The sequence below is a fragment of the Rhinolophus sinicus genome, chromosome 3, assembly GCF_057876585.1.
Source record: "Rhinolophus sinicus isolate RSI-liver-muscle chromosome 3, RSI-T2T, whole genome shotgun sequence".
Lineage (NCBI taxonomy): Eukaryota > Metazoa > Chordata > Mammalia > Chiroptera > Rhinolophidae > Rhinolophus > Rhinolophus sinicus.
In genome coordinates this window covers 460,627-485,489 of record NC_142503.1, presented here as the reverse complement: position 1 = coordinate 485,489, position 24,863 = coordinate 460,627, and the positions used below count along the sequence as shown (strand labels likewise).

At 54.7% G+C, this 24,863-nt stretch overlaps 1 protein-coding gene across 3 annotated transcripts; it reads left to right on the top strand.

The window, feature by feature from the left end:
* The first annotated feature begins 53 nt into the window (after window positions 1-53).
* BRD9 (bromodomain containing 9) lies at window positions 54-23,947 on the top strand. 3 transcript variants are annotated; one of them, XM_074329143.2, is made up of 16 exons: window positions 54-212; window positions 945-1,159; window positions 1,468-1,600; window positions 3,005-3,065; window positions 3,409-3,553; window positions 5,088-5,198; window positions 5,938-6,050; window positions 7,278-7,410; window positions 9,156-9,231; window positions 10,459-10,554; window positions 11,545-11,677; window positions 13,670-13,781; window positions 16,619-16,657; window positions 19,482-19,581; window positions 21,960-22,127; window positions 23,083-23,947. In XM_074329143.2, the coding sequence occupies exons 1-16, from the start codon at window positions 161-163 to the stop codon at window positions 23,181-23,183; spliced, it is 1,788 nt and encodes a 595-aa protein (XP_074185244.1). In that variant the 5' UTR covers window positions 54-160; the 3' UTR covers window positions 23,184-23,947. The 3 variants fall into 3 exon arrangements, with proteins under 3 accessions (XP_074185244.1, XP_074185243.1, XP_074185242.1); XM_074329142.2 differs by having other exon boundaries at window positions 5,935-6,050; XM_074329141.2 differs by having other exon boundaries at window positions 5,875-6,050.
* The last annotated feature ends 916 nt before the right edge of the window (window positions 23,948-24,863 follow it).

The window sequence follows — 24,863 nt, the reverse complement described above, 5'->3', positions numbered from 1 at the left end:
CTCTGACCCGGAAGCGCTCATCCGGCGGGCGGGGCCACTTCCGGCCGCGGCGCCTGCTTCCGGCGCGGCCCAGCGGTCTCCGCGGGGCCTGGGCCGCCGGGTGCTGGTACCCGCGCTGCGCCCGCGCTCCTGCCGCCCCCGCCCCGCGCCCGCCGCCGCCATGGGCAAGAAGCACAAGAAGCACAAGACCGAGTGGCGCTCGTCGTACGAGGGTGAGCGGCGGGCGCGCGTTGTGCCTGCGGCGGGCGGGGGCTCCAGGCTCGCGTCCTGGACAGAAGCCGAGCGTCTGCGTCTCCCGGAGACGCTCCCCGCCCTCCCGCCGCCCCTGCCGGGGCCCGGGCCACTCCGTCCCCGTGTCAGCACAAGGGACTGAATGGAGCCGAGGGTTGGGGGACCCGGGATCGGCTACGAGGTCCCAGGTCCTGGCCTTGCTCCTGCCCCGACCGGGTGACAGGAACCCCCTGCGTGGCTCCCTGCGGACCGTGGGTGAGGGGAGAAGACTCGGCCCTCGGCTCTGCCCCCGTCCCCCGACGGCGTGGCGGTCCCCGCTCGGCCTTCTGTGTTTCCCCGGAATCAGACCTAGACGGGCAGTCAGCGCTAACGCGTCTTTTGGAGCGAACACTAATATAAGAGCTGGTCTGATGTAACGTAACGTAATGTAACATAATAGAATGCAACACAATACCAGGTCTCACGTGACGTAATGCCAGGTGTTATAATGCAAGACCTGTTCTTAGGTGAACTTTTGCTCCAAAAGACGCATTAGAGCTGATTGTCCAGGGGGGTCTTATGTGCAGGGAAACACAGGTCCCTCCTCTGTCATGGCCTCGGGCTTCTCCCTGTGGCTTCTCCCTGTGGCACCTGCGCATTGGGCCACCAGGCCACCCAGCTGGGGGCGGGGCTTCCTCTAAGCTCACGTGCTGAGGGCCACCTTGTCTCTGCAGATTACACAGACAAGCCCTTGGAGAAGCCCCTGAAGCTGGTCCTCAAGGTTGGAGGAAGCGAAGTGACTGAGCTCTCGGGGTCTGGTCACGACTCCAGTTACTACGACGATAGGTCAGATCACGAGCGAGAGAGGCACAAAGAGAAGAAGAAGAAAAAGAAGAAAAAGTCAGAGAAGGAGAAATATCTGGATGATGAAGAGAGGAGGAAGCGAAAGGTAAAGGAAGGTGGTGGCCCCGAGACCCTTGGGGGGCGGAGACCCTTGGGGGGCAGAGGACGGGTGTCCCAGGGCGTAGGGAATGGGGCGTTCTGTTTGTAGCAAAACGTAGACCACGGAGGTAGTTGCTTCAGTCCTGGCTCTCTGTGCATCGCTTCTCACCTGACCCCTGGGGAGGGGCTTTGCAAGGGTGGAGTCTGCAAGGAGAAGAGCCTCTGGAAGGTGGTTTTTTCTCTTAGCTTCATGTTTCCCCTTAGAAACAGGAGGTCTGTTTAAAACTGCTTGCATTGCTTGCCTCTGCTTCCCAGGAAGAGAAGAAGCGGAAACGGGAAAAGGAACACTGTGACACAGAGGGAGAGGCCGATGACTTTGATCCTGGGAAGAAGGTAGAGGTGGAGCCGCCCCCCGATCGGCCTGTCCGAGCGTGCCGGACACAGCCAGGCAAGTGCTGGCATCTGGAGCGTTGGAGCTTGTCACTGTGAACTAGAGGTCTGCGCTGTGTCCCTTTGGGAGAAGCACATGGAGGTGGGGAGGGATTGAGAGAGGGAGGGAGTTTTCTGGCCAGGGCCTCACAGGGTGTGAGCTAGAGCTGAGGTACTTCTGGAGCAGGGCTTGGCCAGCTGCCGCTCTGGCCTTTTTCTTTAAGCCCCCGAGCTGAGAAGCATAGATGGGAGGAGGCTAGTGCTGGAGTCGGGTCTGCAGGCCTTCAGACACCCTGGGAGCTGGGCTTGCTCTGCCAGAGGGGAGCTTTGGAGCCCTCTGCTTTGTGTGTGGTCACTACCCTCAAAGGCTTCCAGATACTTTGCTCTTCGGATGTTTCTTTTCTTGCTGGGGGAGGTGGGAGGTATTGTGTTGCCATCATGGGGGGTGTGGTTTTCTGGCAGTCATTGCCATGGTGAACAGGTGGGATTCGGGCTGCTGGCATGTTGGGGAGCAGAGAAGGTCAGGCACAAACAACAGCCCCTAAAATGAACATGTGCAAAGTCAGAACAGTCGCTGGTGATTATCAGCTCGATCGGACTTACCTGCTAGAGGTGGTACACCAGCGCTCCCCCTGTTGCCCCCTCCCCAGGTTACCTGCAGAGCTAATGATCAGATGTTGCTCTCTTGGGCCTCCCTGGTCACTCGGAAGAGCATCTCTGTTGAGGACCTGCTGGTCTGCACCCCTGTTGCATTCAGCCCTATATTGGCCGTTTCTCCAAGAAGCCCTGGTTCCGCAGTGGGGAATAGCGTTCAGAAACCACACTCTGGGCGCTGGGGGTGGCCCTTAGGGACAGAGCAAGGAAGGCCACTGTGCACATACAGCTCCTAGAGGGAGCTTTGACGGGCGTCTGCGTTTTCATTCTCCAAAACTGTTTTCACATGTGGGCCCAGAGACGTAGCTAACAACTGCAGTGCTCACAGGAATCCCCATGCGGTGGGTATTCTTAGCTTCACTTTGCAGGTGACAGACAGGCGAACCGAGAAGTGTAGGACTCCCAAGGTGATCTTCTGTGTCCGAAGCCTTTGTTCCCCCCTTCTTACCTTGTCTGGAATGTACCCGGCCCAGTGATAGGGGCTGGAAATAGTTTGCTGAGTTAGTTGTAGCTCCGGGTTGTTGTTCCAGGGGATGTTGGCACTGTTGAGTTTGGGGACTGAAACGTGGGTACTCCTTCCCCCCCAGCTGAGCTTTGTGCCAGGAGCCGAGGCTGACTCTCCTTGATGTTTGTGTCCAGTTCTTACTTGAACTTTCTTACTAAAATGCTGTAGAACTCGAAACAGATCGCACGCACTGACATTGGAGCTCTGCAGTGAAGTCATAGCAAACTCTTTTTGTTCAATTTTTTTTTTTTTTTAAATCATCAGCTGAAAACGAGAGCACGCCTATTCAACAGCTACTGGAGCATTTCCTCCGCCAGCTCCAGAGGTAAAGAGTGTTTCCGAAGGGCCTGTTTTTGGGGACGCTGGTCTGACAGGGTGGGCAAGCACCATGTATGAGCAGAGTGGGGGCTCCATCTACCCAGTCAGCATGGGGGTATCGGTGATGCTATCATGTAAATGTCATGGCCAGAGCCATGATGCTAGTATGGGAACTTTTAGTGTGTCCAAAATACATACCACAGCTTTAAAAGCATAAGTTGTATTTTTTCTTTTTAAGAACCAAACTTTGATCAATTGTATCAATTTTTGTATTGTGAAGGATTTTGTGTCATTTAGAAATTTAGATTTTAGGGGCTTACCAGTTTAAATACAGGTGATTTTGTTTTCAGAAAAGATCCTCATGGATTTTTTGCTTTTCCTGTCACGGACGCAATTGCTCCTGGATACTCAATGATAATAAAACATCCAATGGATTTTGGCACGATGAAAGACAAAATCGTAGCTAATGAATATAAGTCAGTCACGGAATTTAAGGTAAGTGAATTTCGGTTCCTGAAATAATTCTTAGGAGGAGGCTCGGTGTCAGTTTATGTCCAGTAAACACTTCGTTCATTTCAGGTCATTTCCGGTTGCACATTTTCGCAGGTGTTTGTGTTTGAGCTGGTATTTCACAAATACAGCATGAAGGAAATGGGTTGGTTGTCATTTTCTCTTGTGTTTGGTCTAGAAGCTAGCGTGCATGTTACATGCTGTTAGAAATGCATTTCTTTTTTTTTTTTTTTTATAAGTTACTGTGCTGACATAAACAGGACATGATGGGTCACAGGCATGTGTCCTGTGTGGCCTGGTTTCAGAATGGGTGGTTTTAGCAATATAACTTTTCTCAGTCTTAGTTTTTGTCACATAACTGGGAGTTTGGTGTCTTTAGAATAATAAATTCTTGCATCCTCTGAGTTCTTTGCTGGCAATGTTCTTTCTTCATAGTACCTACCAACTGTGAGAGACAGAAACGCTGGTGGGGTCGAAACCCTGGGGTTCGAAAGGAAGGCTGGACGGTGTTGGCAGCAGCATGTGTAGAAAAAGGATTAGGTTTCTTTCTTAGGCCTATTAGCTTTAGGAAAGGTTGGCTTTTCCATATTTACCGGAAACATAACAGAGAGCATTTGCTGACCTGCAGAAACATCGTGCCAGGCTAAAAGGAGAGCAGGAGAAAAGGAAGATTTCTACGGGGTGGGGGCGTCCCAGAGGGCAGGAGGTAACAGTAACCATACCTGAAGTCCTCTGCCTTTCTGAACTCTGCCCTGATCTGGTCTCTTGCCCGGTGACAAAGCCAAGGTGAGAGCAGTGTACACCCCGCCTCTTGTCCTGAAGAGAGTTTTCTGAACCCGAAACAGTCGGGACCTGTGATGGTCCCCGGGGGCTTCACGGCCTCTGTCCCAGGCCTGGGGACACTGGCACCATGACCTGTAAGGTCCCCAGATGGCACATGCTACATCAATGTGTGACTTTAGTGGTCATCATCCATACTGACATCTGATTCACCTGTGGCAGGTGTTTGCTAAATGACTTGGTTAGGATGTTAAAATACCAGTGTTTCAAATAATTTTAATACAGATTGTTATTCAATAAGATTTTATTTTAGGAGGAAGTGTTTTTCTTCTAGTGCTAGAATAACTGTCTCAGACAAAATTTTAAGTCACATGGAAAAGTGCAGAAACAGAGGACATGACTGCCCACCTCTCAGTTCATCCCTGGACTTTCCCGTAACCCGTTGTCGGCCTTCGATCTTATTTGTGTCCCAGCTCCTCCAGAAGAGAGGGGCGAAGACGGAGACGCGAGGAAGCACAGGGAGCCGTTCTCTTCCTCGTGAAGCTCACTAAGGAGTTAGACTTGGTTTCATGTGACTTAAGACCAATGAACAATTAGGAAAATGTCTCCGAGTTTTAAAGTTACCTTTTTAATCAAAGAGCCGAATTTCATTGTTTCCCACTCAATTTCAGGCTCTTCCTTTTGGCCTCTGTTGTCTGCATGATGGTTCAAAGCTGATGGAATTTTTTTCTTTTTTCAGGCAGATTTCAAACTGATGTGTGATAATGCAATGACATACAACAGACCAGACACTGTGTACTACAAGTTAGCTAAGAAGATTCTTCACGCAGGCTTTAAGATGATGAGCAAAGTAAGAGACCCACTGAGAGCGAGCAGCCACAGAAACGAGAGTTCTCCTCTGCGTGGTTTATGCCTAAACAGAAACTCCCTCCCAGTGAATGGCATGCTTCCATCCATCCGCCACTGGCCGCGGTGGGGACCCCTCTGCTCTAGGGTAGACGCCCAGGCCGCCTCTCCACGTCCCTCTCCTCCAGGCACCCTCTTCCTGCTACCGCTCCTGGCCTAGCTGTGACGTCTCCTTTAGGGTTGGTGGAAAGTCCCGGATCTGTTGGCCTCAAGCCGGGTGTCTGTCTCACTGGATTGCAGCCAGCCTTTTGGGTTTGTTTTGTGTGGCTGCCTCACTGAGCCCAGCCGGGCCATTCTGCCATCCTGAGTGGCTTCCCGGGTCTGTCCCATAAGCCAGGTTGCATGTGTCCCATGTCTAGGACCCGCGCCTTGAGCCCGCTGAGCCCGTAGGTGAGGTGCAGCCCAGATCTCTGGCCTGCTCCCCTGTGCCAGCTCCGAGCACTCACCAGCCAGTTGGCCGCACTCTCCATGTTGACCCCGTGGCCACGTCCCGCTGCACCGCATGGCAGGTTAGCGGTTAGGCCAGGTGAGGCTGTGGCCACCCCATGCATCCCATCGTCATGGCACCTTGATGTGAGGGAGAGGTAAAGTCCTTGCCGCTCTGTGCTTTCTGCTTCTAGGAGCGGCTGTTAGCTCTGAAGCGCAGCGTGTCGTTCATGCAGAACATGGATTTTTCTCAGCAGGCAGCTCTCCTGGGCAGTGAGCACACAGCCGTTGAGGAGCCCGCTCCCGAAGTGGCGCCTGTACACGTAGAAACTGCCAAGAAATCCAAAAGGCCGAGTAGAGAAGTCATCAGGTAAAGGGCAGGGCGCCGGCCTGTGGACTCGCACCCCCGCCTTGGGGACCGTGCCAGGCGCTCAGTGTCGCTTAGGGACAGAAGGGCTGCTCATGCCGCCTGGCGGGAGGGGCATGGCTCCTCAGCAGTTTAGGTCCACGTGCAGAGGGACGCTCCCGTCCTTCCCTGCCCACCTTGAGAGGGAGGTGACTGTAGTGTGTGGGTAACGAATATCACCATGACCCCTGGGAGGTGTCAGGAGGCCGTGGGACCTGTGGGCAGATCTGCAGGGAGTGGTTTGTGTGAGAGCCACACTGTCCACGTGCAGGCACACTGTTCTCCAGGCAGCACAGTGACTTGTCCTGGAGGAGACACGCTGTCACTCTGACGGACACTAGCGGCAGCAAGGCTGACACAAGCACGCCACGTGTGCGCAGGCTCTGTCTCTGGTGCGTGGCGTGCCCTCTGCTCACTGGCACTCCTGTTCCCACACGTGCCATTGTGCGTACTTGACCCTTCATTCCTAAGAAGCCTTCTCACATGCAGGACACGTGCTGGTGACCTGGGCTTACATGTCCGGGCTGGGACACAGCTGTGCAGTGTTGAGCAAGCACCACGCGTGGCAACATGCGTTTCTCATCACACTGCCTGAGTTCCCTGCTCCTGCAGCTCAGCGCTGCGCCTGTCGGGGGGCTAAGGACCCCCCAGGCCAGGCTTGCTCCCCGGGCTGCTAGGAGGGGTTCCGCCCACCTACTTTCAGAACCTTCCACAGCACAGGCAGCCTCCCTTGGGCACTGCCTGTAGTTCCTCTCAGCTGTTTGAGTTAAGAAGTCCTTCACACAGAGTGTGAGGCTGGCCTGCTGAAGTCTCGGGGCGCCCGTGGCCTTGCGTGGGGCTGCTCTCCAGCCTGGCTCACCACCTGCTCCTCAGCCTCCGTGGGATTTCTGTCACGTTTTTCTAATGGCGCCTTGAATGATGCTTTAACCAGCCAGGCTCCTGTCGTGTGATGTTTCTTCTATTTTCCTTAAAGCCACTGAAACATGTAGTCGAGACGTGAGCAATGTGGAAAGTGTGCTTGGCTTCCTCTTCCTGAAAGCATCTTGTTTTACTGTGGTTAGATGTGCACTTTAGGCCACTCCTGCTGGCGCCCTGCGTGGCTTCGGGGCTGCCGTTAGGTGTTGAGCATGGGAGGCGGGCGTGGTGTGCGCCACGTGCCCCAGTGACTCGTGTGGTCTTCCTGCCTTGTAGCTGCATGTTTGAGCCAGAAGGAAACGCTTGCAGCCTGACTGACAGCACAGCGGAGGAGCACGTGCTGGCCTTGGTGGAGCACGCGGCCGACGAGGCTCGGGACAGGATCAGCCGAGTCCTCCCAGGTGGCAAGGTAGCACTGCCAGCGGGGCGGGTGTGTCGTCTGGCAGGACAGCAGCACAGCGTCAGAATCAAGAGTTGCCGACTGTCAGGGTGTCTGCGTGTCTAGCCAGAGCTGCGTTGCTGTGCTGGGGGTGCGTTTGTCACTGCAGGGTCCAGATCAGGCGTGCAAGCTGCAGTCGGGGTCGCTGACCTTGTCTTGGGGGGTGGGGGGTCATGAGGGGTCCTCGGGGCTGATGCTCAGATCGGGCTGAGCCTGAGAGTTACAGGTGAGCCCGGCGGGCTTTTCTGCTGCAGGTCGGCTGCCTGTGCTCACGGCTCCGTGTGCCCTGCAGTCAGTCGCTCACGGACCGGCCCAGCTGTGGCCGGGGGAGCCTGGCCGCCCGGCCGGCGGGTCGCTGGTCCTCAGGAAGAGGCCCACATGCTTTGAGCATATGTCTGCCACAGACCTAGGCCAGCACTTCCCATAAAAGCTGCCGGGTCACGGAGGCAGCTTACGCCTCCTGGTGGTCGTGTGACAAGGACACAGATGGAATTCGCATGTATCCAAAATTTTATTTCATAATGTGTAGTCCGTGTGAAAACTTATTAGAACTTTACATTCTTTTTGTCACACTGAGTTTGCAAAACGCACAGCGGACTGTAAAAAATTTTGAAATACCTTGTGGATACATCAGGTCACATAAACCCTATTAAGATTAATTTCGCCTATTCCTTTTTACCAATTTTGAACATGCCTGTTGGAAGGCTTGAGGCTTCCTGTACGGCTCACATTGTGCTTCTCTGGGATCTGCTGGTCTGTACCCCTGTTGCATTCAGCCCTGTATCGGCTGTTTCTCCAAGAAGCCCTGGTTCCGCAGTGGGGAATAGAGTTCAGAAACCACACTGTGGGCTCTGGGGGTGGCCCTCAGGGACAGCAAGGAAGGCCACTGTGCACATACAGCTCCTAGAGGGAGCCTCGCCGGACGTCTGCGTTTCCATTCTCCAAACACCGTGTTTTCACACTGGAACTTGATGCCACCCAACGTCCCCGTGCTCACTGCTCTCCTTTCCAGTTTTGTAATTCCACAGTGAGAAACCTGGCTTCCGTTACCTCAGGACACTTACTTGACCAAGCGTAGCCAGTGTCCCGTCCCGCTCCCCGTGCCCCACTCACCCTGCTTGGGCCCTGTTCCCCGCCGGTGGCTGCTCCCACTCGGACGTCCGGCCCCCACCTGGAGCTCCAGCACCCAGGCCGGTGGGCAGCCCTCCCCACACCCTCCCACGCACACTGACACGTGCGTGCCGCCTCTTCCCGGCCCTCAGGACCAGTGGAGGGGGAGCTGCTCTTGGTGGTTGGTTTCTAAGTGGAAATAGCTCCCACGTGCCTTAGAGATGGAGCCTCTGGGCTGCCTGGCAGTGACGTGATGCAGTGTCTGGTCACTCGTCTTGCTGATGCTTCTTAATGACTGGGAAACGTGTTCCCTGCGTATTCTGGTCCCAGAGCTCCCTGTAGGAGGGGTCCTGAGTTGCCTTTCTCAGAAATCCTGTCACTGCACTCGTGTGCACAATCCTCTGCAGGTGGGTCTCAGGCCCCAGGGAGGGCACGACAAGGGCGTCTGGTCTTCGTTCATGGAGAGCCCGTGACCTTGGCGGCCCTTCGGGACTTGTCCCAGCGGGGCCCACGCCGCTGCCTGTTTTGCTGGTGCTTCAGTAGAAGCCTCTGTGGGTGCTCAGGGCCGGCGCTCCGGGCCCGAGCTCAGGCACGCTTCCTTGCAGATGGGCTACCTGAAGAAGAGCGCAGATGGGGGCCTGCTCTACAGCGTGGTCAACACGGCCGAGCCAGACGCCGACGGTGGGTGGCCCTCGGGCTCGTTTTCTCCTTAGTCTTTTGTCTCCTGACCTCTACTTGCTCCTATTGGGTGATTTAAAACCTGCGACTTGTTTGTGATGATCGTTTTCCCTGGTGTGCGTGACACGGGCAGTAACCTGTGGGGATGCGCAGCCTCGGCTGGTTTCCCGCCCTCCTCTCCCCAAACTTGTGCTAAACAGGCTGACTGGGGCGTCGTCCAGTGTGGGTGGAGGCGCTGGTCAGACTCGGGGTCCCCAGGACAGCAGCAGGATGGGGATTGTGCTCCCGCGAAGCTGCAGGCTTAGGGCTGGGTGCCCTGCTGCTGGGTTCACCTCACACATCGGAAACCGGTGCCCAGCCTGGCCCCACTCAAAGCCTGAAAGGTAACTGTCAGCTCCACACAAGTTTCCTGAGAAGCCCCCCTTTGATAATTACGTCAAGAAAGATCTCGAAGGGGGCGTGAACCCTGGGTCCATCCAGCTTGTATGGTGTTTAAGACGTATTTTTACACTTCTCCATCACCTTGAAAAAGATTTCAAAGGCTTACCTTTGAAGAAAAGCAGAACCCACTGGATTTGGACGTGCTCGTGTGCACACACGCGGAAGGTGAAACACTGTCCCTCGGTGTCACACAGGTGGACATGGGCAGCCCCCATGGGCCTGGCCTTCCTGGCAGCGTTCTTCCACCCAGCCCTTGACCTTCAGGTTTACTTGGCATTCTCTGATGTATATGGAGTAAAGCTCTAACCAATTTCTTAATGTTCTCGGGAAGAGAATACACGAGCTGATCGCCCACTAAGAAAGACAGTGGCCAGATTGAGATTCTGATTGTGGACTTGAACCCCACTCAGGTCACATGACCAGTGTGTGGTTAACAAGCTTGCACAGGAAACATACGTTTGCAGGGCACGCAGAGGTGGGGGTTCCCCTGCTGCTTCTCTGACCCGTGCAACATTTCTTAGATGCTGAGCGGTCAGTGGGTATGTTATGTTGCCGATGTCATGGTCAGGGAGCTGATGCTTTTCGTGCTTTTGACTTTGGGGTAATCACAGTGAAAGTTGGAGTGCAGTTAAGGTTGGAGAACGCTGGCTGGCTTTGGTAGATTTGGTTTTAGGTGGTGTTTGTGGGATCCCCGGCTTTGCTCCCACGCGCTGTGAGGTGGAGAGAGCTGGCGGTGCTGGCTGGCGGGGGCTTCGCGAATCGTCCACTTACAGCGCGCTCTCCTTGTAGAGGAGGAGACCCACCCCGTGGACCTGAGTTCCCTCTGCAGCAAGCTGCTGCCCGGCTTCACCACGCTGGGCTTCAAAGATGAGAGAAGGAGCAAAGGTGAGAGCGGGGAGCGTGGGCCCGGTGGCTCTTCCATGGTCGTCTTGACTCACCTGTTGTCAGGACTGTATCCAGATCCCAATTTGAAAGTGATGGCGATGAAATTACACAGGACGAGCTCCCCCTTGGCCATCTGCTCTTTGTTGGTCGGTGGGTCTCAGCCCTGGGCTTCATGGAATTCTCTGGATGGGCTGCCGCCCGCCACAGTGGTGGCTGCTGGGACCCTTGGAGCCAGGTCATGGTCTAGTGGTGGGAATTTCATTTTCTCCAACAAACTCACGTTTCATCTGTTTGGAGGGGTGCGATATGCCTGCAACAGAGCGTGGTCTGTGGGTGGAGGTCTCCACAGAGAGGGGGCTGGCCCAGCAGGGGCGGGGCCTTGGCCGCATTTCTATACGTGGTCGGCTTTCTGGTTCTGGAATGTGTCAGTGTGTGCAGCTGTTTGCTCCCAGAGGACATTTTGTCACACTGGGGTGCTACTGGTGCCCAGCAGAGAGAGGCCTGGCTGCTGCTTGCCCTTCCGTACCTCAGATGCCAACCTCCAGGCCCCTGACAGCATTCACGGAGATGCTAGCACGTATCTCCTTCAGGGCAGCCACCATCCAACCCCCTTTACGTCCCCTCGGCAAGAGCTGACCTCTATAGCTATGGTTCCCAGATGTCGGGGAGGGGGCGGTGAGGGACACATGAGCCAGCACCCAGCTGCCCTCCAGTAGCGCTCACTCCCTCCCAGGACATTTAGCCGTTCTCTGCAGCCTTGGCCATGGACGTCAACGACGGTGACGAAACCATTCTGCTCGTTTTGCCTCCAAAGCTTCTGCCAGTTCAGCTGGACTCAGGAGCAAGATTGCGTTAGAGAAGACGGTGTGGCTGGGGGGGCGTGTGTGGGAGAGCAGCCCACAGGGACAGTGCCGGAGTGCGTGCGTCTTGTTCACGGTGCACTTGGAGTGTAACCTGAGGTTTCCGGTGCTTCCCTTTCTTTCCTCTTAGTCACTTTTCTCTCAAGTGCCAGCACTGCACTTTCAATGCAGAACAACTCGGTATTTGGGGACCTTGGATCAGATGAAGCGGAGCTGCTGTATTCTGCCTATGGAGACGAGACAGGCGTGCAGTGTGCGCTGAGGTAAGCCAGGCATGGCTGTACGGTGGGCTTCTTGCTCGCTTTGCACCCGGAGCCCTTTTCCTGCAGTGCACCTTGGGGCCTGTTCGTGGGCGAGTGGGAGAGACAGCCACGGGCAGCAGGATCAAACTGCAGCAGAAAGTTCCACGTCGTTTTCAGTAACGCACTGGTCTGTTGAGGGCTGGTCTTGATGTTCGGGTGACTAAGTCAGTTTTAAGGAGGTGATGGTCCAGGGAACGGTTGTGAAAAACGTGTGTGTGATCACCTGTGTGTGTTTAGTAAGTTTGTTTCACCATTGTGTTGAGATGTGGTTCTCGGCGGCTGTATGAATCAGCTCGGGCTGAGTAACAAGCACAGCATACAGCGTGAGCAACAGACATCTGCTATCCAGTCCTGGAGGCCAGAAGTCCAGGATGCAGGTGTCAGCAGGGCTGCTTCCTTCTGAAGCCTCTGTGTTGTCCCGTTGTTGTCAGTGTGTGTGTGTGTGTGTGTGTGTGTGCCCTAATCACTTGCTACAAAGACGCCAATCAGGGAGTTAGGGGCTATCATACAGGCGTCATTGTCACTTAATCACCCTTTAAAATAAAGTCCTCATCTCCAAATGCAGTCACATCTGAGGGACTGGGGGCGTTAGGGCTTCAACATGGGAATTCTGGGGACATAGGCTAAGATGAATCATAATAGTAAAGTTATAGACGTACTGCATTTCTATACAGATGTTTTTGTGTGTGTTTTGTTTTCTGTGGCAAAGGAGAAATTGGTCACGCTTGTAGAATTTTAGTAATTTTCTATGGGGAAACTAAATTTTGCTGGCCTCTGAGCAGTGGAATTTTTCCATTTTAGATCTTTGTTTTATTTCAAAAAAGGATTATTTCAAAAAAGGAACAACTTATTTGAAAAATAAACAAGAAATCAGTCCTAATACAGTAAATGAATGCCTAACCCGGGTTTTCATGAAAAAAAGAAGTGAAAATAGAAAACTGAGAAGGAAATTTCTTCTAGGAGAGGATGATGTCACAGGCTGGTGACTGCCCCCTTCACTCCTTGCTGCCGTCCCCGGTCCCCTGGCAGTGTGCTCACAGCTCTTGAGGGACACCAGTCACCTTTTGTTCGGGTGGCACCATGTAACTGGACCAGGCTAGCCTTCCCCGGGTACCTGCCCCTGAAACAGGGATTGTGCTACACAGCGAAGGTTCCAGCGCACGAGCTGCAAGCGGACAGGGCTCCTGGACACCCCCGCCACCTATTCCAGGCGCTCTGCCCTGGCCACTTCCGGGCCATGCGGAGTGTGCTGGCCAGGCCTGCCCCTTCTCACGGTCATCGTGCTTTGTTCTGAACACTCCTGGTAGACACTGGTGTTGTCGCCACCAGGCTGGCACCTCCTCGCTCTGTGTGAAGGTCTTTGAAGTCTGCGCCCTCCTTCTGAGCCTTCCCCCGGCTTTGAAGCTGGGACCGTGGCATTTCATTCTCTGCCGCCTTTTTACAGTTTTTGGTCAGCATTATTTTGGTTTTTAAGGCGCTAAAGTGGCTCCAGAATCAAAGTGACACTAGAAGATGTTCTTGGAGAGCCTTCCCCCACACCCGTCCCCTCCCCAGTAGGTGGCCATTTACACTGTGCATCTCTCCTCAGTCTACGTGTATTTTTGCGCCAAATACAAATAGACATGAATGTGCTTTTTTGCAGAAGTTAGTGTAAGTCGCCTTATGTATATGTATCCACGGCTCTTCACCTCACTTTTTTGAAATTAATTTGTTGTTGAGATCTCTGTCGCGTTTTTGGGTCGTGGACACTGAAGATCTGATGAGTCTGTTGGTCCACGCCCACACCCACCCTGTGCGGGAGGTTGGCAGCTCTCATAAGACCAGGTGGAGCAGGTGGGGGTGGGGCCAGTGCCACCGGCTCCTGTGCGCTGCTCCGCCGGCCTTCGTGGCAGCAGAGTCGGGGAGATTGGAGCGTAGTGTTCATCCAGCATGTCCTCCCGTGGCCCCTTCCAGCCTGCAGGAGTTCGTGAAGGATGCTGGGAGCTACAGCAAGAGAATGGTGGACGACCTCCTGGACCAGATCACAGGTGGAGACCACTCGCGGATGCTCTTCCAGCTGAGGCAGGTGGGCTGCGCGTGGTACCACTCCTGTAGAAAGAGCCCGTCCACACGACTGGGTTCTGGGGGAGAATGCTGTGTTGAGAGCATTGCTAACACTTCCTCCCTCATGGATTTTCCATTTTTCATTTTTACTTTCAACTGGCAGTTGTCTCTAAAAGGAACATTACAAAGTCTTCTCTATATATCTCGTGTTCACCGTTTCTGACACACTTCATAACTTTGTGTATAACCAAATTTCTTCCATTTTTCAGCTGTCATTTTCCTGTGTCCTGAAGAATTTTCTTTAATATTTCTCCTAGTGAATTTGTTCAGCTTTTCTTTGAGAAAAGTCTTTAAATTCAGTTTTGAAATTTGTTGTCCTTGGGTCTGGAATTAATAGGTTGGCTTTTTTTGCCTTCTGCTTTAAAAGATGTCTGACTTACACTGTTTCTGAAATGTCTTCAGTCACTTTTATCTTCGTGTTCCATTTGTAATATGTCTTTTTTGGTCAAGATCATGGACTGACAAACTAGCTCACAAGCTAAGAATGTATTTTACATTTTTTGAAGGTTGTGAGAAAACAAAGACTGTGCTGGGAGCTATTTGCGGCCTCAAACCTCAAATCTTTGCTGTCCTTGGGAGAAAGTTTGTGGACTTTTGCTTTGGATGCTTTTAAATTTTACTCTTTATAACTGATTTTCAGCAACTTATTTTCGATGAGTCTTAGGGTACTTTTCTTTGTTTATTCTGCTTTTGATTTGTTGAGTTTCTTGGCCCTATTGGTTTACAATTTTCAAGAAATTTGGAAGATTTTCAGCCATTATTTCTTCAATTATCATTTGCCTGCACCCCTTTCAGCTTTTCTGTGACTTTGACACATTTGTTAGATGTCCTGATATATCCCACATGTTACTGAAGTCTTTTTTTTTTTTTTTATAAAGTCTTTTTTTTCCTCCTCTTTGTTTGGATAGTTTGTGTTGCCCTGACTTCAAGTTTCGTATTCTTATCTTATACCACGTCTGAATCTACTTAGTCCCAGCCAGTGGATTTTTCATTGAAGATGTGGTGTTTTCCATCTCGAGTTCTGTTCTTTTTTGCATCATCCATTCTCTCTCATTATGTTCGTGTTTTCCTTTAAATCTTTGGACATGCTCATCACATTTCAAGTCCTTGTCAACTAACTGTCATTTCTGTTATTCTGGATCTGTTTGTATTGGCAGATTTTCCTCTGGGTTATTGGCCACGACTTGCTGTTTCATTGTCTGGCTGGATGAGACTGGTTAAAAAAAAAAAAAGTAAAACTATCTCAGTAATTATTTTATTTGGCTTTCATGGTAAAATAAAAATGTTTTTAATGGGTTCAGTAAAATCTGTTAAGACTAGTTGCACATTAAGGGTAATTTTAATGTGGCTGCTAGAAAATTCACATGTCTGAGTTTACGTTATTTTTCCGTTGGACGAGGCTGACCTGGATTTGTCTTCGTCCGTTAAGACTGTCGCTGTGCATTTTGGCAGAGTTGTTACTTGTGAATCATCTGATCTTGTTTTTAAGCTTTTTACGGTCATTCCAGGCAGCGTTTATTCTAGGGTCGGTTTGGTTCAAATACTAAGAAGTAGCCCTTTGAGGGTCTCTTCTGATGGACGTAGTTTCATTGTGAGGTCTGCTCTGTCTGCGTGGAGTTGGCATGGGTCTGCCCTGCGCGCCAGCCTGGTAGCATTTCACGTGGACGTGCCCGGCTCCTGCCCTGAGCAGTGTGCTCTCCTCCAGACGGCCCGGCCTGTGATCTCCTTGCCTCGGCGTGGCAGCTGGGCTCTCAGTGCCGCTCTTTGTGCCATGGGGTGAAAGTGTCCTCGTGGTGTTGCCTTCAGGCCCAGCGTTGGAAACACCGTCTGCACGCTGTGTGCTGCTTACAGCAGGAGGCCTGTGCTGTGCTCGCGCCTGGGGTTCCTCTCTAGGTTCCAGTTTCATGACCTGATAGTGAACTTCTGTTGCAGCCACATAGTTTTAAAGATGTGCCACAGCATTAAATATACTCAGATGTGTACGTTAAAGGAAATTGACGGGAGAAAACTTGTGAAAATAAGGCAGTACTTATTTTTCTGTTTAAAAGTTTGTGACAGTCATAACACAAATGAATCTCAGAAACATTATTTGAACAACAGGTCGCAGATACAAACCTGTGCAAATGGAATGGCTGTTTTGGGGTATGTGTGCAGCAGGGTATTTTCAGGGTGATGCTCCTGCCACATCACAGGACAGTGGCTCAGGGCAGCATGCAGGCTGGTCACACAGTAGTGGTCAAGCTTGAGCCCTCTTCCAGGCGCTGTGCTGGCCAATGAATAGGACACATGGCCCCATAGCTCTGCCAGTCCGAGGGCAGTGGCAGCATCGGGCATCCTGCCCCATCAGGACTTGAGCTGGTGTCAGGCGGATTGGGTCTCCTACATGGAACCACCAGGCCCAGGCCCGGTGTTTTCCTGAGCTGCCCTTGAGACTCAGGTACAACGTCTGATGTTTTCCTTTTTGTTTTCCGCCATCTGATGCTGCAGAAACAAGGGTGGGTGTCCTCTCGCCCCTTCCCCTCCATCTTGCCTGCTGTGCTCATGGGCACTCAGCCCTTCCGGAATCATGGCTGGCGCTGGGTGTACTGGTGGTCTATGGGTGGGGTTAGGTGGGTTAGTCACCTGCTGGCTACATAGAAGCGTCGGGGTCCGGCTCTGATTCACAACAGAGAGGGAACATGATGAGGACAGCCCAGGAGCAGTCAGAAAGCCGTCACGTGTGTCTATGACGTGGATGAATGGTCCTTCTGTATACAATCATTTTGGAACAACTGGTTTCCCGCCTGTTTTGCTTTGCAGAGGAGAAACATCCCGATGAAGCCCCCAGATGAAGTGAAGGTGAGTCCCACAGACGTGTAAGTAGGGCCCAGAGGGCGGGCCTGCTCCGGCTTTGAAATGGGGTGGTTGAGAGAGTGCCGTGTACTGTCTTATTTAGAGACTAATTGCGTTTCTGATGAATACAATTAAGTGGTAGTCTCGCCCTTCCCCCCATTTTAATGGCTTAGGGTGCAGGGTGTAAAGCCCCAGTAAACACCTGTAAATCCAGACTCAGGAATGCATAGGTGCCGGGTGGTGGGCGGGGGAGGTCCTGCCCTGGGGCCTGCAGGGCGTGCAGGGGACGTTGTCTGCAGTGGGTCCTTCAGGTCCTGAGGTGCACACACCATCAGGCAGGTGCCCTGTGCTGGCGGCTGGGCGCATGTGTGCTGCACACTCGTGAGCAGGACGAGCTTGGCAGCACTAGGTCCTCGGGGCCTCACCAGCGCCCAGCATAGATGGTCTCCGAGGAAACCATGGTTCGCTAAGATTCCCCCCATCTGTCCCTTGGGAATCCCTTGGCGTGCACGTGTTGACAGTGGGCTTTGAACACAGTCCTGGTGTTGGAGCAGAGATGCCAGGACGCTGGGCAGGACGTGCGCCTGGGCCTCAGGTGTTACATGGGCAGGAGCGTCAGCCTCCCGTGGTTGACACCTGTTGAGTGACATACCAAAGGTGACACGGCGTCTCTTCCGAGGGTAGATGTGGCTGCCAGTGCAGCTGGGTACAAGAGGCAGCCGGGGTTCTGCAGACGCTGTGGTATAGAGCGTAAGCCCGCACACGTCTTTGAAGAGCTGGCACGTGAGCAGGCCACCTTGAGCTGGGAGCCTGGCACACACCCCTGCTCGGTCACCAGGGCCTCCTTGTGGACAGCTTTCAGAAGGGGCCCCTTGTCACTCCTTGTGCGGTTGTCACACAGCACCCTCTCTCCACCCCTCTCCGGACCCCTGGAGGCCGTGGCCATCTCCGTCCCGGGTCTCCGCTCCATTCTCTGCTTTGCTGTCCACATGGGGCCTCCTGGCATTGCCACATGACGAGGCGCCCACCTCTGTCCATTTCATTCCATCCTGCTCGTGCCCCTCGTGGTATCTGGTGATATGCTTCTGTCACCACTCGGCTCCCAGATGTTTCTGCCTTAGGCTTCACTTTTTAACATTCTCAAAGGCACCAGCTTCAATGGTAACATTTTCAATGGTGTCTCAGAATGGAGACCTCCTCACTTGGCGAGCAGAAGTGGCCAATGGGAAGGTCAATGCCAGATTGGTTCCCCGTAGGTGAGCCCTGGGGCGGTCCAGCTTGGGAATGCTCTTTGGGATATGTGCACACGTGTGTGTGTGGGGGGGCGTTGCTCTGCGGTGGTCCCTTGGGAATCTGCTTCTAGTGCCCTTTTACTGGTGGAATAAGGTGTGAGCAAACCAGTTTTCAGGATCTGTATGAGCTCCAGATGGCTTTGTGCTGTAGCATCGTCACGTAAACCTGTAACATCCCTGGAAGACACACTGTGGGATGGTCCCCCCTGAGTCTGAGGAATAAGGGCCCTGTGTGGGGTGACTGACAACTCTAAGCCTCAGTCTCTGGTTATGAGGAAGGATGACACCATGAGGGGCATGAGCGGGACGCAATGAAATGGACAGAGGTCGGGTTGTTGTGGGGCCTGGCCCATCACCAGGCTCTGTGACCATGAGCTCAGCCTGATGTGCTGATGGTCAGAGTCGTGACAGTAACAGTTCCTCTTGGGAGAGATCACTTGGCACAGACAGAGGTAGGTTTTACGAAAGCCAAGGATAGAAGAAAATTCACGGGTCACCGAGGCCAAGAAAGCCCGATGGCAGAGGGCTCACACCGAGGCCAAGACAACCCAACAGGCACGGGGTTATAGGCCTGGTGCCCCCTGCTCGGGAGCAGCAGCCTCAGCTCCCTCCCGTCACTGGGTCCCTGTGAGTCGCTGGATGGAGGTAGACACCTTCTCCCACCGAGCGGGCAGTGCGGGTCCTGTCCAAGCCCCGGGAGACGGCCGAGGGTGGAGTGGGGGGCGTGGAAGGGCATCTGCACAAGCCAGGCCCACGGACTCGCAGTGTCCGGCATGTGGCGCTTTTGTTTCTTAACTATTTGGTGAAAAGACAGTGACACTCCAAAGTGTCCAGTGGGGGACGGCACCGTCTTTTGACACTAAATTGTCTATAGTGATTTAGGACTTGGCACTCCAGTGAGTGAATGTGATTTGGCAGAATTTCGAGTACTTAGATGGCCCCTGAAATGTTTGCTTAAAATATAGCTACATGTGAACCCTAAAATCCTAGTGTTCAGAGAGTCACAAATGGGATGGAAGAAGATATGTGTGTGGTAGGGGAGAAGGTCTCAGAGAAGGTGGGGACATTTCTGTACCATGCAAAGCTGGAATTGACACGGCCATTTCCACAGAGGAGCACAGGTGCACCCCAAGGGCAGGAGCGCTGGGGGGCTGCAGTGTGTGGCTCGGGAGGCTCCCTGCGAGGAGGAAAGAGAGTGCTGTGGTTTGCAACCTGCCACGTGACTTACGTGAAGTCCCTGAGAAGTAGCGGTGGGCTCTTCAGGTTCTGTGCACCTACCTGATGCTGTCTGCCTCACGCTCCCTCCGCACCCGCAGGTCCCCAGAGAGCCAGCAGCCTTTGTCCGTCCGTCTGGCATTGCTGTTCTCGGTGGTGGCTCCTCGTGGGCTCACCTCCACTGGTCCCTGGGCCGCGGCATGGACTGGACACAGCTTGGTCTCGCCTACTCCTGGGAGTGGACACGACTGCAGGCCCGTCCTCCCAGTGGTGCTCACTGCCCACTTAGCTGTCTTTCCTTTTCTGTTTCCTGTCCTCTGCAGGCTGGGGACTCCCTAGGAGATGGCAGCTCCGTGCTGGATTTTGTGTCAGTGAAGTCGTATTCTGACGTCTCTCTGGACATCTCCATGCTCGGCTCTCTGGGTAGGTTGTGCCGGGAGCGACCCCCTGTCGCACTGTGGTTGGGTCGGGAGGCTCAGCTCCTGGTGCCTTGTTTCCACACAGCCTGAGAGGCGGTCCCCAGGGGCACGGGGCTGTCACGTGCTGCCCATCCCGGCTCCCAGGAAGGTGGCCCAGCCTGGCGGGGTGGCCCCCTGTCCTCGGGGCCCCCTGCAGATGGCTATGGGCCAGGCTTCCTGGGTCTCCTTCCCGATTCAGGCTGCAGCTTTCAGATTGCTGGGCCCTTCCATCCTGCTGCGCCTGCATCAGTGCCTCAGTGCTCGCGTGTGCCTCCGGCATGTTCCCCTGGGGCCTGCTGACCCCATTGTGGGCAGTGCCCCCCACATCCTACCCAGCATTCGGTGTTTAGAAGTCCACGCTGCCATCCCAGCTCCGGGTCTCTGGTGGTGGTCGTGGTGCAGCTTCTCCCCTCTTTTCCTTGGACGTACCTGTGCTTTCACCAGGAGCAGCTCCCCCGGGGGACCTGTGGCCATGTCTGGAGGTACCTGTGTGTGTCACAGTTGGGCTGCCGTGCTTCTGGCATCACATGTGGAGGCTGGAGATTCTGCTAAACCTCCTGAAAGGCACAAAACAGACCCCCCACACACACAGTGACAGGCCAGTGTAGATAGCGCCGAGGTGGTTTTGTCAGACCATCAGGAGCATGAAGTACGGTCTTGCTTTGTTATCCATCCTGACACTCTGCCTTCTGGTTGCAGTGTCTTTAGCCCATTTGAGTGTAATGTAGCTGCTGGTGTGACTGGACTCATGTCTGCCATCTTGCTGTTGGTTTTCTATTCTCCCAGTATTCGGGGATCCCCAAGGCCATCCCCAGGTTTGCTGATTCCCTAGGACCTCAGCATATGGTTGTCCTCATGGCTGCAGTTTATTACAGCAAAAGGACACTGACCACACTCCACAAAGGAAAGGCACATGGGGAGAGCCTGGAGACCAGGTGCCGCGTCCACAGCCCCCTCCCCTGTGTCCCGGCAGCAGTGTGACAGCGTCGCCCCTCTGCTCGGCACACCCCCAGTGCCGGGCTCCCAGAAGGAAAGCGGGCGTTCAGCTTAACCCTGTGATCACAGGTGGCCGAGGCACAGTGAGCCCTCCTGTCACTCGGGTGGTGGCAGCCCTTCTGAAATCCCAGCCACCGGCCACGGGCAGCCTGGGCTGCAGAGGCGAGTGGTTCGAGCTGCTCCGGTGACGCTCTGCTTTGGACAAAGTGCACACCACACTTTGTTCCTCTGGCTGCGTGTCAGGGTTCCTTCCTCCTTCCTGCTGGTTGTCGGCAGTTTGGTCCTAAGGTGCCTGGTGAGCTTTCCTTTAGGTTTATTCTTCCTGGGTTACATTCAGTTTCTTGGTCCCAGGGGTTTATCTTTGATCAAATGTGGGAAGTTTGGCTGTGCCCTGATTCTGCCCATTTGTTGTTGAGTCTCTGCTGAGTGGGGGGCCATCCCGTGCTGTGTCCTCGAGGGCCGAGCTGCCATGGAGCCTCCTGGGGTTTCCGTGTTCATCCAGCTCCGTTCCGCCTTCCCAGCGCCATCGTCCCCCGTGCCTTCTCTAACACGGGGAGCGTGTTCCCAGTCGCTGTTTGAACGCACCGTCTGCCCGTCCCCGCGTCTCTATGGTGTTCCTCCCTGGTTAGCTGTGTGTTCCTGCTCTGTCACCTGCCTGCTGGTGGTTTATCCAGGCTCTGCAGTGACGCTGTTGGGTGCTAGACTTGGTCGCATGCCTCTGACCCGTGCTGGGCCTTGCTCGGACGGGCCGTGGGGCAACCTGGAGCTGTGGTGCCTGTCCACGGTTTCCTCTGACACATTCTTAGGGTGGGCACAGAGCTGCATTTGGTGGAGGCCACACCCTTCCACATGCTGGGGACACAGGTGGTCACAGCGTGTGTGAGCTGTTGACCTCCCTGGCGGATGCAGGACCATGCTTGCGCGGGTTCTCACTCGCAAGCCGGGCAGCGCGTCCTCACCGGCTCACTGCCCGGCCCCGCAGGTCCCCCCCTGGCTGTGGCCTGTGCCCGGTCCCGGTGTCGGCAGGCCTCCGCTCACACCGTCCTGCTTTCTGATTGTTACAACAGGAGGCCAGTCCTGTGCGTGCAGTGGCTCACGCTGAGCTGGCACCTGGCTCCTTGTCAGCGCGTCACCCCTCCCGTCGTCCTCCTCCCCCTCCAGTGCACTCCCACCGTGTCCCCCTGCCCTGTGAGCTGCTCGTGCTCCTCTGGCGTCACCTGAGGGGTCGTCCTGAGTGCGCATAGTGACGAGGGAGAGGTCACGGTGCACACTGCTAGTGCCAGCATGCAGTGCGCTCCACGCTGCCTGGTGACCTGGGCCGATGTCCCGTCGTCCTGTGTTTGGCAGGGAAAGTGAAGAAGGAGCTGGACCATGATGACGGCCACCTGCACTTGGACGAGACGACGAAGCTCTTGCAGGACCTGCAGGAGGCGCAGGCAGAGCGCGGGGGCTCCCGGCCGTCGTCCAACCTCAGCTCCCTGTCCAATACCTCGGACAGGGACCAGCACCACCTGGGTAAGGCAGCCCCCCGGGCCTCAGGCCCAGACACCCCCGCCGCACGGGGATGAGGCCAGTCAGGGCAGACTGGGGACCCCGGGGGCCGGAGCTCGTGAGGGCACAGAGGACGGGCCTCCCTCATCAGGCGGCTGCCCTGAAGTGACGTATTGGAGTGGAATTTAGTTAGTGTTAGAAATGTGTGACCTTGGCCAGGAGATGCCAGCAGTCCACGTGTCAGGAAGAGTCCCAGGTGGCTGCCTCCTGAGGCCCTTGGTCGGGACAGAACGAGGCCAGGACCCTGACAGCCACATGGAGTTAGATGTTGGAAATGAGTGCTTCTTCCCAGTGTTCCTGTTTTCAGTCCTAAAACAGTGTTTGAACAAGTGCCCTCCTCCAGGACTCTTATTTGGAGAGAGCACATCACCTTCCTTGGGCAGGGGACGTCGTGTTTAATGAGTGGCTGTGTTGGCTCTTCAGTACCCTGCCAGGATGTCACAACCCCACCAGGAAGGGGACCAAACATTTGCCCTGAGGCTCCTTCAATTTGCTGGGCTGTGTCCACGCTACAGTTTCAGTTCCCAGATACAAATATTGAATGATTCTTTCAGAGAATAAGTCTTGGCATTTGAGGGGTAGGGGTATCATCTGTAGAGGTTTGACAAAAGCTCTGAATAAGGACCAGTGTTTTCGGTCCCATTAACCTTGTGATAAACGGCACACGAAGTAGGTTCCCTAGAGAGATGATGGGTTGGCCTGTACCCTGGGAGAGATGGGGGGTGGCGTGTACCCTGGGAGAGGTGGGGGTGTCCTGTACCCTGGGAGAGGTGGGGGTGGCCTGGGCGCCATTGCTCTGGCTGAGTCCTGGGCTGTGCTGACAGCAGAGACACAGACACATGACTTCGGCCCAGCACCTGCTGTGCCTGGGCCATATGTGCAGACCCGTTGAAATGGCCCGTCTTTCCCTCGCTTGCAGGAAGCCCTTCTCGCCTCAGTGTTGGTGAGCAGCCAGAGGTGACCCACGACCCGTACGAGTTTCTTCAGTCTCCAGAACCTGCAGCCTCTACAAAGAGCTAGCCTTGTAGATAGTCTTGGATTGTTTGTTTTTATTTTCTAAGTTTTCATTTGCACGTAGAGTGCTTTTCGTGAGACATACTTTTGTGTTGTCCCCTCTGGCGTGCAGGAAGCAGCCGGGGCGGTGGTGAATTGTCTCTGATATCATGTCGGCTGCACACAGATGCAGTGTTTCTGTAGACAGCCGTGAACCCTGAATCGTGGAAATCCTACATAAAGGGTGTGTGACAAGAGCCTATGAAGCTGGTGTGGTCTGTCTGAGCCTCAACGGCGTCGGTACAGCCCTTCTCGGAGGCCGGTGTGGACGTACCTGTTCTGCCCACATCCTCCATGAGCGCCCCTGGGGCAGCAGACGAGGGAGCACCTGTCTACATGTGTTGGGGGTCCTGCATGTTCTTTGCCCCCCGGGCCCCACATCCCCACATTTCTGAGGCAGGTCACCATGGGAGCCACACAGGAGCCTGTGGGGAGCTGGCCGTGCCCCGTCCTGGCCCAGGACAGGCTGGGAGTTGAGGGTTAGTTCACATGCCTGAGAAAGGGGTACTTCCTGCTGGGAGACTTAGAGGCCACCAGCTGCCCCACCAGTTACGGGCAAGTCTTACACGTTTTCTGTTCTGATGTGTTTACTGGACGCCTGTTTATATTTGCACACTGTAAGTACAGATCTTAAAAAGAAGCACAAAGACTGTAAATGCGTAAAATTATTTACAGCACTGCTAGGTGTCCCCTTTTGAGTGGCTTTTCAGTAAAAAACCTTTGTCACATGAGGTTACAGTGTCCATTCTTCCTGGTCACAGTCTCGCGCGGTCCAGTCCAATTCTGGTACCCACAGTGATGTCTGGGGTTGCACCCACCCCACACAGCTTCCTGCTCTGTTACCTCATGGTGAAAACAGAAAACTGCAGAGTCCGTTATTTCCTGGGGTGGGTCAGTCCTGGGGGAGAACATGTGTGACTGGGAGGCAGTGGGTAGTGTGACGTCCTTGGCCCCACAAGCACCACTGGACACGGCCCTGCTGGCCACTGCCTGCCTGGGCGACGAGGACTGGCTGAAGCCCTGTCTGGAATCTCAGGGTCCTCCATAGATGTCTGGTGAAAGGTACACATCACAGATGAAGCATCAGGAAGCAGCTGTGGCTGGTGGAAGCAGGAAAGGAATTTACTAACGGCTTCAGCAAAGGAGTGCAAGCCCCGCGGCTGCAGAGCTGTCCCCAGCCCTGCAGCTGGCCCCAGCCCTGCAGCTGGCCCCAGCCCTGCAGCTGGCCCCAGCCCTGCAGCTGGCCCTCTGCTGGCCTCAGAGCCACTGCGTCCTCACTGCCCTGCAGCCTCACCCCAGCCGCTCGTCTCTGCATTGACATGCGATGTCAGCAAGGCTGGGGGGGCAGAAGCTGGGTCTCCAGCCTGCGATGGGAGAGGGGCTCTGCCTCCACTAGGACTCAGGTGGGGGTCCCTGAACATGGGATGGAGGGCAGATTCTGGGTGGGGGCACCTCCCAGGAGACTGCCCTTCCGTGACCCAAGTTCATTCCAGTGCCAGTGCGACTGGGCAGAGTGCACTGTGGCACCGCCCAGGGCCCCAGACCTCCCCGAAGGGAGTGGCGTCCACCTCCCAGGGTGGCAGACAGTGCAGGCAGCAGAGGCCCCAAAACACGGGCCCATGGCCTTCCACTCAGAAAGCTCCAGGC